The sequence below is a fragment of the Gossypium hirsutum genome, chromosome A05 (genome assembly GCF_007990345.1).
Source record: "Gossypium hirsutum isolate 1008001.06 chromosome A05, Gossypium_hirsutum_v2.1, whole genome shotgun sequence".
Lineage (NCBI taxonomy): Eukaryota > Viridiplantae > Streptophyta > Magnoliopsida > Malvales > Malvaceae > Gossypium > Gossypium hirsutum.
The window spans coordinates 24,212,453-24,227,648 of NC_053428.1; the positions used below are offsets into that span (position 1 = coordinate 24,212,453).

A 15,196-nucleotide genomic window follows, 5' to 3' on the forward strand; every position below is an offset into this window, starting at 1 on the left:
GAGATAATTTGCACATTCAAAATTGCAAATATATCACACTAATAAATTATCCACATAGGACAATATATTTTTCTCGTTAAGTGCTTCGGTTTTAATATATATATATAAGTTGATTGGATCTTAATTCAGTTAGTATGGGTATTGTTACTAATATAGGAGAAAATGTATTCAAGTGCATTAAAACATATTATCTTTCTATTTATGGGTTGAAGAAATATTATAGCTAGCTCTAATCATTATATCAAATAGAGCAAATATGATGAGGTAATTATCCAATATATATAAGACAACGTAATTAATTTTCTTATTATTGATAACTTATTAACATTAAGTGTAAATTATAAATCGTGTGGGTGATGAATTTTGCAATTCTTTTTTGACGTTTTTATTTTTAAAGTTTAATAAGAAAAAATAATAAATTGGACAAATTGGCCCTTCTAAAAAATTAGAGTAATTTAACCTGTCAATTTTGAAAGTGACAAATTAAGGGAGATTAATCTCGGTGTTAGTATCTTCCGTCAATCGTACATAATTTTGATTAGTATAGTAACAAATTTAGCTATCAATATTTACATATTTTGTGTTTGTCATTTTAGCCTTAATTCTAAAAAATTCAATAAATTCAGCCTCAAAATTTTCATATTTACACAAATATTGTGAGATAAATTTATTAAATTATGATTAAATTGACAGAATGTGTAAATTTTAAGGACTAAATTTAATATTATACCAATCAAAATCATATACAATTGATAAAAAAGCATTAATGTCGTGTTTAATTAATTACACATTTTTTAAATTGATAAGGATTAAACTATTTTAATATTTTAAAAGGAATCAATTTACTCAATTTTAAAATTAAGAGATTCTGAAGAGATCTTTTTACTTAGAAAAGTTAATGATAGCATGGATGAAGTGAAAAATTTTTGTCAATAGTACTTACATTGTATTATTAATTTTAAGAAGGCATCTAAAAATATATAATTTTTATTTAATCAAAGGGATAAAAGTATTTAAATTAAATTATTAATTTTTAGAATAAACTAAAAATGAAAAAAAAATATCTTTTAACCGAAGAGGGCCGAAGCCTCTACTTTCTCCTTGACCCAAGTATAAAGCATGAAGAATTTTCTTTGTGGATATTGTTGCAAATACATTAAACTTTAAATATTATAATTTAATGGAATAAATTTTAAAATTATATATGAATTTTAGTTTAATGTATAATTGTATATATAAATTTTAATTTAGTACAATTGTACACTTGAAACTCTAATTGTAATTTAAATGTATACTTAAAATATTAATTTTGATTTAATCATACACGTTTAAAGAAATAAATATTAATTTATTTTTATAGTGAATAAATATAATTATTTATGCATACAATATATAAACATAAAATAATTTTATATTAATAATTGTTAATAATTTATAAAAATTGAATCAAATTAAAATTTTATGTATAAAATTACACACAAATTAAAATTTATGTATATAATTATATATTAAATATATATAATTTGAAAAGTAGGGTTTAAAATTTAAGATGATTTAACGTTATACCTCACAAATTAATTTTTAATAATATCCATAAAAATAATTTTGTTTTTTATGATATCAAAAATCAAAACTGAATCTATGCTAGCTATAAGTTGATGATGAATTATAATTATTTAATTATATTGGATAAAATAAATCATACATCAAATCTGGGTTCCTTTTTCTTTCTTGTTTTTGTCTGTTTCCTTGATTTGATAGAGAAAATAATGTAATTTAATAATATAAAGATATAAAAAGTATGATAAGGTTTGTGAATTGTTCGAGTAAAGTATTATTAGGTTTGAATTTGGCTCAATGATTATCACATTGAGTTCAAATCATTTTTGAGTCGAATTTGAATAATTTGTGAGTACCAATATCTCATTTACACCCGTAACGGAAGATGATCAAAATAAGAACAAATTCAAATATTAGTATCCAAATTTTTAAAAAAATTAAAATTGAATAACCAAAATAGAAATACGGACATAATTGAATGACCATTTATATAAATTACCCAATTATTTAAAGTAATTTTATTTCCTCTTTTTGGCTAACCATATACTTTTTTTTTTTTGAGAATAACCGAGGTTATGCTTTTTTATAAAACAAAATCATGCCAACCAACACTTCTCTACGTATCTTTCTGGTGAGAATTAACTTTAAAAAAAAGATAAATCTTAAAATAATATATTAACTTTAATTTAATAAGGTGAAATTTTATACATAAACTTTGATTTTGTATAATTTTTAATATATAATTTTTTATTTAATCTAATTCTCATAAATTATTAACATAATTATTGATATGATATTATCTTAAGTTTATATATTACATACACAAATAATTATATTTGTCCATTATAAAAATAATTAATTTGATGTATTTATTCTTTTAAATATATATAATTAAAACAAAATAAAAAATATATATATTTAAACTACAATCAAAGTCTATGTATAAAATTATACATTAAATTAAAATTTATCCCTTAAATTAATGATAATTAATATATATATTTTTTATGTTGACAAATGTACTAAATTTTGGTCATACGTTGATATTTGAGTTTATAATATTATAATTAAGCTCTGAATTATCCTTCAAATTTATAAGAAGAAAAGTTATACCTGCCATACCAAATATTCTCCCTTTTTGCATGCTATATACCAAGAAACGTATCTCCATATATTTTTTTTCGTGATTTGAAACTTAGATCGATTTATTCTAAGCGAATTTTAAATATAATATGCATATATTCTCTCTCAAATCTGAACTCAAATCACCCAATGGGATAAATATTCTCAAGAAAATTATGTTAGCTGATGATGCGGGTAATAATATAATATTAGAGTTGTGTTTGATTAATCAACTTTTATATGAAAATTAAAAAGGTTTATTTTCGATACATCCTTAGAGAACACAATAAAATAGTTGATTGGATAGCTAAATTTATAAGTGAAAATTATGATAAGATGCAAGTATATAAAGAGGCCCTAACCTTATTACAAGAGTTTCTCAAAACGGATTTTAATTTCATGATTGTTATTTCTAATTAATTTATTGTCATTGTATTTGCTTCCTAATTGATTCTTGTTAAAAAAAAATCCAGATTAATTAAAATTAAATGGATTTCTTTTACAAGTTTAGAATTTATAAATATACCAAATATTAAATTTAGTTTTAAGAATATAAATGGTGGCCATTATTATAGGCACCCACACTTAACAAACACCACAAGAAAACTTCTGCATTTGCATGCATATTTGAAAAGCACTAAGACTTATCTTCATTGGACACCAATGATTCGAGCAGATACCCACTTTCCTATTTATTAAATAAACTTTTTCTTGGGGCATTTCCTTTATTATTATTGTATTGTTTTAGCATATTTGGTCGCCCAATTTTGGGGTTCTAGATTATCAGCATTTTCCCGGTGGATAAGAGAATCTGGAATTTGGAGCAAGGGTAAGTACGAAATTTGTACTCATTTTTGGTGTACGGATTACAATTTGTCATATTTTCTTTGTTTGGATGTGATAGCCGCTTTCACTAGTCCTTTTTCCTATCCAATTTTATTTTCTTCTAGAAAAAAAACAAACTTTTCTTTTTTTTGGATTAAACTCGAAAGCGAAATGTTAAATGACTCCGCCCTAAACAATCTCTACTTACTAACCTATACCAATTTTGAGTTTATTATAAATAAAATAATTATATATATAAGCAAATTAGTTTATTTTAGAAGTATTTATCTATTATCTTAGTATTATTTAAGTATAAATATTTTTATTTGATGTATTATATTTTAAATTTATTTTTATATAAAATTAATATAATTTTTTTAATACGGGTGAGCCAATCCAAATTTAGTAACTGTTTATCTAGATCGAACTTGAAAAAAGTTTTAAGCCTATTTTTTAGGTCAGACTAAACCCAAACTTAAAATTTTACATTGACTTAAACTCTATCCATGATCAGTTCCACATCCCAATTACTTCCAATCAAATTTAAAAGCTTTCAATGGTTTTAATTGGTGCTTTAATAAGAGATATATATAGCATTAAAGATATTACTAAAAGATATAGGATTCTTAAAACCATAAATCTATAACTAACAATAAAAGTTATCCCTGAGGTTTCTCAACGTATTTTTTTAATAGTTTAATGTCACATCAATATTTTTATCTTAAAAAAATTAAATGAAAATAAAAATTTTAAAATTTAGAATAAAATTATTGATGTGATATTAAACTATTGAAAAAAGATAATATCTCTATTTCGTACAATTTTTTTTCTTGATAAAGAATACTTTAGCATACGAGGAATCCTAAATATAAATTAAGATGCGAAGGGGTAATTGGGGGAAAAGAAAAGGACAAAAGATGTAGAAATGTATGAATATTTATTTTATGTTTTTATATAATAATTGAATAATATATTATGTATTTATATAAATTACATTTCTACATGTTGATATATTTGTGTTGTATTTATGTTAATTTTATATCGTTTTCTAATTGTTTTTTTCATTTTGTGTCGTGTTATATTGTTATCTACAAGAAATGGCCAAATCCAATTTACAATATTAAAATAGTTCTCAAATTTGTGTCATATCTCACCATTTTTTTTTATCATAATTGCATTTAAAAATCTGTAAATTTTGGCATAGTAATAATAGTCACAAAGTGTTGTACGTTTTTATATAGTTTTTCTATTATGTTTTAATTAGTTTTCATGTCACATCTCAACATTATCAGAATTAATTGATCATACTAAAATAGTTTGTATTTGATATACTCTGTAGATTATATTAAAACAAACCATTTATAAATTAATTAATATTTTAAAAATTATTAAAAATAAAAAAAATTTATTACTTAATATTTTAAAATTGATAAAATATCAGCAACGTAGGGCGGGTTTTTGCCTAGTTATACAAATTATACTCGGGATTCTTAGTTGTCTTTTGATATTTTATAGCTTGTGCAGGAAAAAAGTTGGCGTGGTTTTGACATTCTAACACGGTGGGAATCAGAATCTCATCACACTATTAGTAAATCAAATTATGAAAGTATTTTAAAAAAAAATAAAAATAATTTAATTTCTGTTATTATCTGATTAACCGTACATAAAATTATATATAGTATGAGTATAAATTATTAACCTATAAATAATAAATTTATATTTGATGGATGTATCAATGAATAATATTTAAAATTTTAAAATTAAATTCAATAAACTTTGCTTCTAATGATGTAGCGTCCTATGGTTAACTGCATCAAATTTTTGAACCAAAATAGGGAAATTATTTTAAAGTTTTATGAAATAAGGTAGCTGATGGATGCAAGATAAATCATATTCGAACTAAAAAGAAAAAGAAATAGGATAGGGGATTTGATTGATGTAATAATGGAGATGAGAGTAGCAAATTTGTCTTGATTCTCTGAATTTCTCTTTCCTTCAGGTTAGGCACTTTGAGAACATTTTCACATTTTCCTGGCCTTCACCTTTTACTTGCCTATAAGAAGCCCTTGTCTCATTTCAATGGCAACATATCTGAAAAGAAGAATCAATTATATATACATATATAAACAGAGAGAAAGAGAGAGCAAGAGGGAAAGGCAGAAGAGGCTAAGCTTATTATTATATATATATACATAGAATTCAGTATAGTTGTTTGAGGGGAAAATGGCAGTGTCATTAGGGCTGAACAAGGCGAAGCCATACTTGTCAATGATATCCCTCCAGTTTGGATTTGCAGGGATGTATGTTATAACCATGGTCTCTTTGCAGCATGGAATGAACCATTACGTTCTTGCTGTTTATCGTCATTTGGTTGCCACCATTGTTATTGCACCCTTCGCTCTTGTGCTTGAAAGGTCTCAACTTTTTATCTTTCTACAGTCTTTTATATATTTTTCTTTTCCTTCGTATTCGTTACTCTAACACACTATAAATTTGCTTACTTCAATTCTGGGTTTTTCTTTCCGTGCAGGAAAATAAGACCCAAGCTGACTCTCCCCGTTCTCCTCAGAATCCTGGTGCTTGGTTTCCTAGAGTAATGGCTCCCAACATATTAACTGTTTTTCATGCATGCACATTCATACGTGCATACGTATATGTGTGTTTATGCAGAATTGCACTTCATGCATTACACTTGGGAATACGTTCCATGCAGATGAAATTAAGCCCTGTGTACATATATATATCCATGACATATTTTGCTTATCAATTCATTACATAACATTTGTTTCGAATAGTATCCGTATAAGTATTTATACAGGTATATATCTAATACAAATATATTCATTTTTCTTTTTAAAGTTCATTATCGATGATGAGTCCGTCACATAACATATAATTCATGCTAAATGAACGAAGGGAAAAAATGAAAGTCTACTTATTGGATAAATGATGATGAACAGGCCAGTGGTGGACCAAAATCTATACTATCTGGGGATGAAATACACGACAGCAACGCTTGCATCTGCCACTGTCAATGTGATTCCTGCCATTACCTTCGTTATGGCATTGATTTTCAGGTATATATATTTATATATAGTTGAGTTAATTTTAATTTACTGATTCATATTCCCATAAACGCAATAATAAGAAGCGTGCAAATTTTTTCAAAGGAAAGGTGATTTATTATTAACCAGTACCACAAGATAAGAAAAAAAAATGAAATGAATAAGAGGCGTGCAATGAGAATGAGAGGAAGAAAACGAAAGTTACATGCGCCAAGTATATATGCGGCAATAATATGTGGTGAGGTGGGTGTGGCGGGCCACTGTTTGGCATAAGCTCCCACCTTAGACCAAACCAGTCATTTCCAAGTTGAAAGTTGCCATCATCATTCATCATCTATCTATCTATCTTTATCTCCAATTTTTTAAAAGAATTATCTAATTTATATGTGGTTTATGGCTTTATGCAATCTTTTCTCATATTCTTATGGAATATTCATGATAAACTTTTTAGAATATTAAATGCTTCGCTTGCGCTTCACAATTTCACTATTGCTACTCCAAGTTACTTACAATTTTTTATATTCTCTATTTCTTGAACAAATTTGTTAAGCTCAAGCTCACTTTCTACTAAGTAAATAAATTTAATCAAAGGAAGTTCTAACAATTGAATCTTTATCTTGAATCTAATTTAGAGTCTTGAATTCTGAATCAAGCTCAAGTTTATTATAATTTGAGCTTAGCTCGACTAGATTAACCTTTTTATGACATAATAATCTTGAGGAATGATGGGAATAACTCATCAAGTATGAACTTTGTGAATTAGGTTGGAGAAAGTAAAGTTGAAGAAGGTGCACAGCATAGCCAAGATAATAGGAACAGTAATCATGGTCCCTGGAGCAATTATCATGACAATGTACAAAGGTCCAGCAATCAATTTCATAAAGTTGCAAGGGGGAAGCAACCACAATGCCACCAACGAAGCCGAGGCCAAGCATTGGGTTGCTGGGACACTAATGCTCCTAGCCAGATGCTGGGGCTGGTCAGGATTCTACATTTTGCAGGTCAGTTGTTGAAACATTTCACTTCTTCAATACCCTAGAATGTTGCTAATTACCTTGGGTTTTTGATGATCTTTTTGGGGGTTTCAGTCATTTACATTGAAGATGTACCCAGCAGAGCTCTCCCTTACAGCTTTGATATGCTTCGTTGGGACCATAGGAGGTGCAGCAGTGTCATTTGTGATGGAAAGAGATATGAATGCCTGGAAAATTGGATGTGATTCAAGCTTGCTAGCTGCTGTATATTCTGTAAGTAGTACGAAAAGAAAGGCCGAAACAATGAATTTCAAAGATGAATATAACAGCCTTATTGACATTATGAAATGATTGATGAATCAGGGAGTGGTTTGTTCTGGAATCGCATATTATGCACAAGGAGTTGTGATTAGGGAACGAGGCCCAGTTTTTGTTACTGCCTTTAGTCCCCTCTGCATGATCATCACTGCAGCTCTGGGATCTTTTATTTTAGCAGAGAAAGTTCACTTGGGAAGGTATTTTACTTCATCATTTTACACCTTTAGAATTTCCTTTCCATTATAGCATTATTCACTCATGTAAATTTCTTTTGTTTTTTCCCAGCATAATAGGAACTGTAATCATAATCTTTGGACTCTACACTGTGCTATGGGGCAAAAGTAAAGATCAGAAGAACGCAACAGCAATAGAGAACGGTAAAGTCCAAGAATTGCCAATCACTGACGGTTCTAAATCGACCAAGTTGGAGGATAGCATGGAATTACCTGCTACGATATTGAAGATGCCAGCTGAGAGTCAATTAACTAGAGAAACATGAAACAATGACTGTAGACTTGCAGCAAAGTTTTTTTGAAGCTATAATAATAATTTATATATCTAAATCTAATCTCTTCCTCTAAATGGACTCTAGAGTGTTTTGTTAGAGAATAAACCAATTGTCGGGCTTTTAAAGCTTTTTAAGTTAATGGTTCCTCACTTTACTATGCTACAGTTTTTGTCTATAAATATAATTTTGCTTTTGCAAGGATATTGTGCTTACCTGTTACTGATGGAGCTATATTCATACGGTTCTCCTGCAGCGTATGAAAGCACCTTCAACACTCTGTTACCGGATAGTTATAAGATTAGCAAGTTCATTATATTTTCTACTTTACATTATTATATTTTAAAATAACATTTTAAAAGTATTTTTTAATAGTAATTAGGCCAAATTTTTCAAAAATAACCACTCCTCCTAAGTTTATAAAATTATCAAAGAAAACAAATAATTCACAAACTTCAAAATCTACTTATTTAGAATTATGTATTTATATAAATAGAAAAATTATATGTTCCACCAAAAAATTTTACGTTCCAACAATACAAACCCCTATTGAATTATGTGCCTAACGAATAACAACTTGCATTCTCATACTAACATTGGTTCATTACATAATGAAGGATATAAGGAAACAGGTTCAAAACTTTAATCACAAATCATACAAAATGTAGAGAATATAACAGCACATGGTTCATACAATATATAGAGCATATGTAAGCCTGTTGGCTTTTTGTGTCGTATTTTTTGGTTTTTTTTTTTGGGGGGGGGGGTGGGGACACAGCTAAATTTCAAGAAACAACTTAACCCTGCTGTGATATCCTTTTTAAGGCTCAATCAAAAGGAATGCTGATGTAAGAAAAGTTGTAAGATTTGAGATAATGTCACAATCTCATACTTTGGGAGATTTTTTATTATAGGATGATTAAATTAATTATTTTATTATTGAATAAATCAATTTAATATTTATTGTTATTAATAGAGGTGTTAATGGGTCCGGCTGGGTCAAGTTTGGGCTGGGTTCAAGTAAAAATTTAGGTTCATTTGTTAGGCTTGAGCCTGGTCCAAAAAATGGGCTTAAAATTTTGTCCATCCCGACCGGATAAAAAATGTTAAAACCCGGGCCTAACCCCGGTCCGTATTAATTTTTATATTATTTTTATACAATTTTTAAATATATATAATACATCAAAAAAAACTAAAACATCAAAATAAATATTTCCCAACAAATTGAAAATAAATTTTAAAAAATGATGCAACTTAATAAGCAAATGCCTCTAAAATAATAACAAAAATTAACAATTGCCTTTAAAATAATAACAAAATTAACAATAAAATAAGTTTTATACAATATCTAAATAATAATAATAAAATAGTAGCAACATAATAATAAAATAGTAACAAAATAGGAAAAAAATAACAAAAAAATAACATTAAAAAACATAAAAAGAGTAAATTTTTTATCCTTTAGTACATTCGGGCTAGGCCAGGCCCAGGGCCAAAATGCCTTACCCAAGGCTTGGCCTGTTTTTTAAAAAGGTCTTATATTTTTTTTATCCAATTATATTTTTCAAGCTTATATTTTTGTCTAAATCCTTTCACATTTTGGACGGGCCAAGTGACCCAACTCATAAACAAGTCTAAATTACATGAAACCAAATAACATCCAATTATAATAGAATTAATATTTACTGTTTAAAATATATATTTACTGTTTTAAAGAGTAGATATTTTGTGAAGTTTTTATGTTTTAAAAATAAAATCTATTGTTTGAAATTAAATTATAATTAATAATAATAATTTTCAAAATACTTTTAAATATTAACCCTGCTATAATTTAAATTTATTTTACTCTTTTTAATAATATACAGACTAAATTGATATATTTAATAAAAAAAACTAATTTAGTCTAGTCCTATAATACAAGGACCTCCCAGGTATTTTAACGTATCTCTTTCCCAAGGAAAATTAAGTTGGCACCTCGAATTCCTTACCCAATATCTCAACCAACCCGATTGGGATCGAATAAATCAGACCCAATGTCCAACCCCTAAATAAGTTGCTTGCTAATTATTAATCATTTTCATAAAAAATTATGCAAATATATAACAAAAAATATATACAAAGGCGACATAATACACAAACTGCTAGGTCCAGCTAACATCCTATGTTAGTTGAGGACTTCATCCTCCAAGTCAAGAAATCAGGGCAGGTGACTAGGTTGTCTCCTTTAGCTAGCTTTTGCATCCCTGCATAGTTTGGAAGTGACAAAGAAGTATACTAATTAATAACAACAAGCAACAATACGAAAGCCTCGAATTCCAACTCGAAAGGGCTCTGATTTAACTTTGTAAGGTTTATCATGAAGCCCTTGAATTCGGTTATTGTCAATATTTAGGGCTTGCAAGGTAGGTTCTTCCGGAAAAATAACCTAAATCACTGCATTAATCAACAATACACGACATCCTAATAAAAAAAATACTGAAGCAATGTTTTTCTATCAAGGACTAAACAACACACCAAGTATACTACAAAATATCAGTAGAAAACTAAACTCAGATACATAATATAGCATCATAATCTAACAGCCCATGAGCAAGCCACTGCCTTGCAAGTTTAAACTCGTCCAAGATTCAATCGCTGTCACCATCTTCTTCTGCAAACATATGCACAGATCATATAAGACAACTGTCACTAGCTTAGAACAGGGAACCTATTATCCAACTAAAAGTTATTAAAGAAAATATTATTGCAGCATAATCCGGTTTCACTGTGAGCTACTTGGACATGAATCAGGACTCAGGAGTCTGAAATGCTGCTACATTGCAAATATTTCCACTTTGCATTCAACGGCTTTTCTGTGGTCAACTATACGACATTAACACCTTGATTCACTTAAAAGTTGATTCTTCATATTATGTGTTTTTGTATGGTATTGAATTTGCCCCCATTTCTGAGAAGTGTCACAAACACTTCCCATGCCCAATTGTGAAATCATAGATTCACAAAGTACTACATAAACTCTCCAAGGCATAGATCTCTCCTCATATGCACCAAAAGTAAATGCACTTTAACAAAGTGGGAAAAGAATTTATTAGTAGGCTAAGAGTGATAAATTTATCATTAGAACGCTTATGACCTACTGACTCACTCCTGTCTATGGGGACAAAGAATCTTTAAGATCACAGAGTTGATTCCCCAGTCACATTATCTATATTCTCAAAAACTCAAGGTCCCCAGATTTAATGGTGCATAAAGTTCGTTAATAAAACTTCATAACAAAGCAAACACACAAATCTTTATACTCACCTTCTTCTGATTCTTCACTTTGGCTGTTGCCATCATCACCGGCTTCTTCATCACCATTATCTTCATCATCATCCCCGTCATCCTCATCACTTTCTTCACTTTCATCATCATCACTCATATCTGGTATTTTAGGCTTTGGTGGAGGAACAAAACTGGTTGTAGACCTTCTACGTGAACTTGACACAATATTACTCATGTCAATCCCTTCTAACTCTCTCGCTCTTTCTTTTCTCTTCCTCACGTCCTTGATTTCTGAGAATTAAAGTACTACTATAGATTAATAGAATTAAAGAAAAGATCAAGTAGAAGAATAAAATGGTGGTGGTAAATGGTGACAAAACCACAAGTTGTGGATCAGAATGCATTCAGCTTGGAGTATGGTGGGCACGGAAATCTCTGCAATCCCATGCGAATTTTACAGAGTTGCTACCTAATGCTCAAACAGCAATTATCACCAAGCCTTCTGAGTTCAGACACAGAAACTCTCAACGCACAAGAACAAAGAGCAAAACTAAGTTACCCATTGAAGATATTATTAATAGAAATGGACAAGTTTAAACTTGGTTTACACTTTCCACAGGTATCACTGTACCAGTTCTTAGTTAATGAATAGTTTCATTATCATCATCACTCATGGATGGTCAAGGCAACCGCTATATGACAAAATTAGTTAATAACACTCCCCCTTCCCAAAATGTTATCCAAGCATTAAAAAGCTTCCAATGGCAAAATAAAACACAATCCATCTTTTCTCAGTAACAAATATCTTTCCCGAAACAAGGTCAACTCCAGAAATAAATAATAAAAGAGTTGTACAGGGGCTAGAATCCTGACCTTTTTCTGAAGGCTTTGCAGATAATCCTTCTTTGGAAAGAACCTCCTCTAGTTCCTTAATTAATTGGGCTTCACGTTTATTCTCAGGGACCTGTTTGACCCTCTTGTAGATCGAGGGAGGAACACTGTAAATAAAATAAGGGTAAGAATAAACTGACTTGCAACCTTCATGGAGTTCAAAGATTCATAAAAGAATTGGTCAAAGAGAAACCTCATCCCACATGACTTGATAACCGACTTTAGATGTTCCACACGTTTCCCATATACTGGAGCAGAAGTTTCTTTTCTCTGCATATCATTACTATTATTAAAAGGTGCTTAATTTAAATCAAATCAAAAGATGCACGACTTAAAAGAATATAGATTAGGACAGAAAATGAGCATTAAGAAGTAAGACCTTCACCGCCTTTGCAGAAGAAGATTGAGAGCGACCATCATCAGAGACACTCCCACTGTCTTCTTCATTGCTATTATCATCTGAATTTCTTTCTGCATGCTTGCTTCTCTTCTTGCTAGGCATCTCTGCCTCCTTCTTAGGTATTTTCCGTTTTTTAAGCCCTTCAGAGTTCTTAATCTTCCCTTTAGGAGTGATCTTCTTTTTGGGCTTCACTTCTTCTTCTTCTTCTTCTTCCTCTTCGTCTTCTTCTCCTTCATCATCACCATCTTCTTCTTCATCTCCCACTTCATCATTCTCGCTTCCTGATGAAGCAGAAATTACTTTCTTGCTAAGCTTTTCAGAAGTTTTGCTCTGAGAATTTTTCTTGAGGTTTTTTTTCTTAACCTCACTTGCAGGTGCAGAAACTTCAGCAGACTTCAATAGCTGATAATTAACAGAAAAATTACAAGAAAGTTACAATACACATTACAGTTTATGAAGCTGAATTGACTTCTCGCAAACAAACTATGCCCACCTCATCTAATTGTTCAGCGATAAACTTCTTGTATGGATCAAGTGTATATTTATCAAGTTTAAGATCTTCCTCCAAAAGACGACGGAGTCCAGCCATTGTGACTTTTCTGAAACATAAAAGTTCCAATGATTCGATATTACACCTCAGTATATCATAGGCACTGGAAAAGGTAGCATACAAAACAATATGATGCAACATAATGAACAAGCATTGCAATCACATTGACTTGTAGCAATTATCAAACAATTCAGTAATACTTACTCCGAATTAGCTTTCACATATGAAGCTCTATTTCTGATAGCTTTCTTTATCTTACTCTCAGAAACTTCTTTATTTTCTTTATTATCATTTTTCACAGTTTTATTGTCAGACAGAAGGCCCAAAACTGGAGATTCTTCCAATTTCTCATCTTCAGAGCAAGGTTCCTTTATTTCTTTCTTAGGTTGTCGTCCTTTGGGAGATTCTGTTCCTTCAGTGGTTGTACTTACATTTTTCTCCACCGTTCCACTAGAGCCTTCATTGTCATTGCCATCATCTAACCACTGTAAATAAAGAATGGATAAACATGCTGATCAAGTAAAAGAAAAATCATGCATTTTGTACCCAATTGCACACTTAATGTTTGCTTCCAGCTGCAAATAGTTAAAATATAACATAAGAATGCTTTAATACCATTTTAGCAAATCAAGAAGATGCATTATAAATTAACATTATTCCAAGCAAAAAGAGGTAAAATCATGCATTTCCCAATATCAAACAAATTTTAGTTTTAATTTTTCAAAAATAGTATTGGCTTCTGTATCTAAAGGAGACCTTTTGCTTTTAGAAGAGAAAAAGCAAGTAGCAAAAGTAAGACTCAAAATTTACACGAAGCCTAAAAAAGGAAAAAAAGAATCTTATCAAGCAAGTAAAAGATAGAAAAGAGGGAAGTCCAACGCCAATATTGATAAAGAAGTACCTTTAACAGGCATTGCTTGACAAATCTCTTGTGAACATCCAGTGCAAAACTTTCTAGCCCCAAGTCTTTCTCTAACAATCTCCGAACTCCCTCGAACGTCAATGAGCTTAAAATAAACGAACCAAAAAAAGAACCAAATTAAACAAAATTATGAAGTAAATAAGCTACAGATCCCAATGTTATACACAATATTCACATTCTCTCAAATAATTCGAATAAAACCCTTCAAATATCCGTCCAAAATACCTAGAAATCCCTAGAATTCGACTATGTAAAGCAATTCATTTCACAAAACTTATGGATTCGAAACTGAAAACCTACTTAAGGAGAGTGAAAGAAATAAACAGCGAGAGAGAGAGAGACTACTCGGATTGTTCCTTGAAGTGGCCAACGCGAGAGCGCATGGCGGTGGTAATTCGTGACTCGATATCGTCCATCTCCGCCGCCTCTTCCTTGGCTTCTTTTTCGCCGGCGGGGTTACCGTGCGCCTCCTCTGCCATTTGTCGGGACTCAGGAGAAGGTTTCACTGTCACTGGTTTAGAGAGAGAAACAAAGTGTGCTAAAACCTTAAGCAACGGGGGAGCGAGGAAAAAAAGGGGTATAAGGAAAAGATAGAGTGTAGGCGGGTGTACTATAATAAAATCACTGTGGTGGGTTCTGAGAATTACAAAGTAGGGGAAATTTTCCAAAATAATCATGTTTTAGACAAATATTGAAATTATAAAGTAAAAATAGGAAATTTTGGTCTTTTAGACACGCAATACGCTAAACGACAAAAACATAAAAATCTTATCTCATCGTCAACATTTTTCATTTGTCCC

General features: G+C 30.1%; 2 protein-coding genes across 2 annotated transcripts; one reads left to right on the forward strand and one right to left on the reverse strand.

Annotated features, from left to right (window-relative positions):
- Positions 1-5,484: 5,484 nt before the first annotated feature.
- Positions 5,485-8,573, forward strand: LOC107923191 (WAT1-related protein At1g21890). The gene is made up of 7 exons (XM_016853410.2): positions 5,485-5,921; positions 6,038-6,100; positions 6,468-6,584; positions 7,336-7,573; positions 7,661-7,819; positions 7,910-8,061; positions 8,150-8,573. Exons 1-7 carry the CDS (start codon positions 5,731-5,733, stop codon positions 8,361-8,363), a joined length of 1,134 nt encoding a protein of 377 aa, XP_016708899.1. The 5' UTR covers positions 5,485-5,730; the 3' UTR covers positions 8,364-8,573.
- A 2,109-nt stretch (positions 8,574-10,682) lies between these two features.
- Positions 10,683-15,073, reverse strand: LOC107923933 (DNA ligase 1). Its single transcript, XM_016854132.2, has 9 exons — positions 14,742-15,073; positions 14,376-14,481; positions 13,679-13,959; positions 13,418-13,523; positions 12,904-13,326; positions 12,718-12,794; positions 12,507-12,631; positions 11,673-11,924; positions 10,683-11,019 (listed from the first exon to the last, which is right to left on the reverse strand). Exons 1-9 carry the CDS (start codon positions 15,071-15,073, stop codon positions 10,997-10,999), a joined length of 1,725 nt encoding a protein of 574 aa, XP_016709621.2. The 3' UTR covers positions 10,683-10,996.
- Between the last annotated feature and the right edge of the window lie 123 nt (positions 15,074-15,196).

Bases quoted from the DNA above. Each gene is read 5' to 3' on its own strand.
- LOC107923191 (XM_016853410.2), top strand. From the start codon at position 5,731: ATGGCAGTGTCATTAGGGCTGAACAAGGCGAAGCCATACTTGTCAATG. The intron at 6,101-6,467 runs GTAATGGCTCCC...GATGATGAACAG, and splicing joins CTGGTGCTTGGTTTCCTAGA to GCCAGTGGTGGACCAAAATC. The intron at 8,062-8,149 runs GTATTTTACTTC...GTTTTTTCCCAG, and splicing joins GAGAAAGTTCACTTGGGAAG to CATAATAGGAACTGTAATCA.
- LOC107923933 (XM_016854132.2), bottom strand. From the start codon at position 15,073: ATGATTATTTTGGAAAATTTCCCCTACTTTGTAATTCTCAGAACCCAC. The intron at 14,482-14,741 runs GTAGTCTCTCTC...GTTTATTTTAAG, and splicing joins CACTTCAAGGAACAATCCGA to CTCATTGACGTTCGAGGGAG. The intron at 11,925-12,506 runs GTCAGGATTCTA...TTTAATTCTCAG, and splicing joins TGCAAAGCCTTCAGAAAAAG to AAATCAAGGACGTGAGGAAG.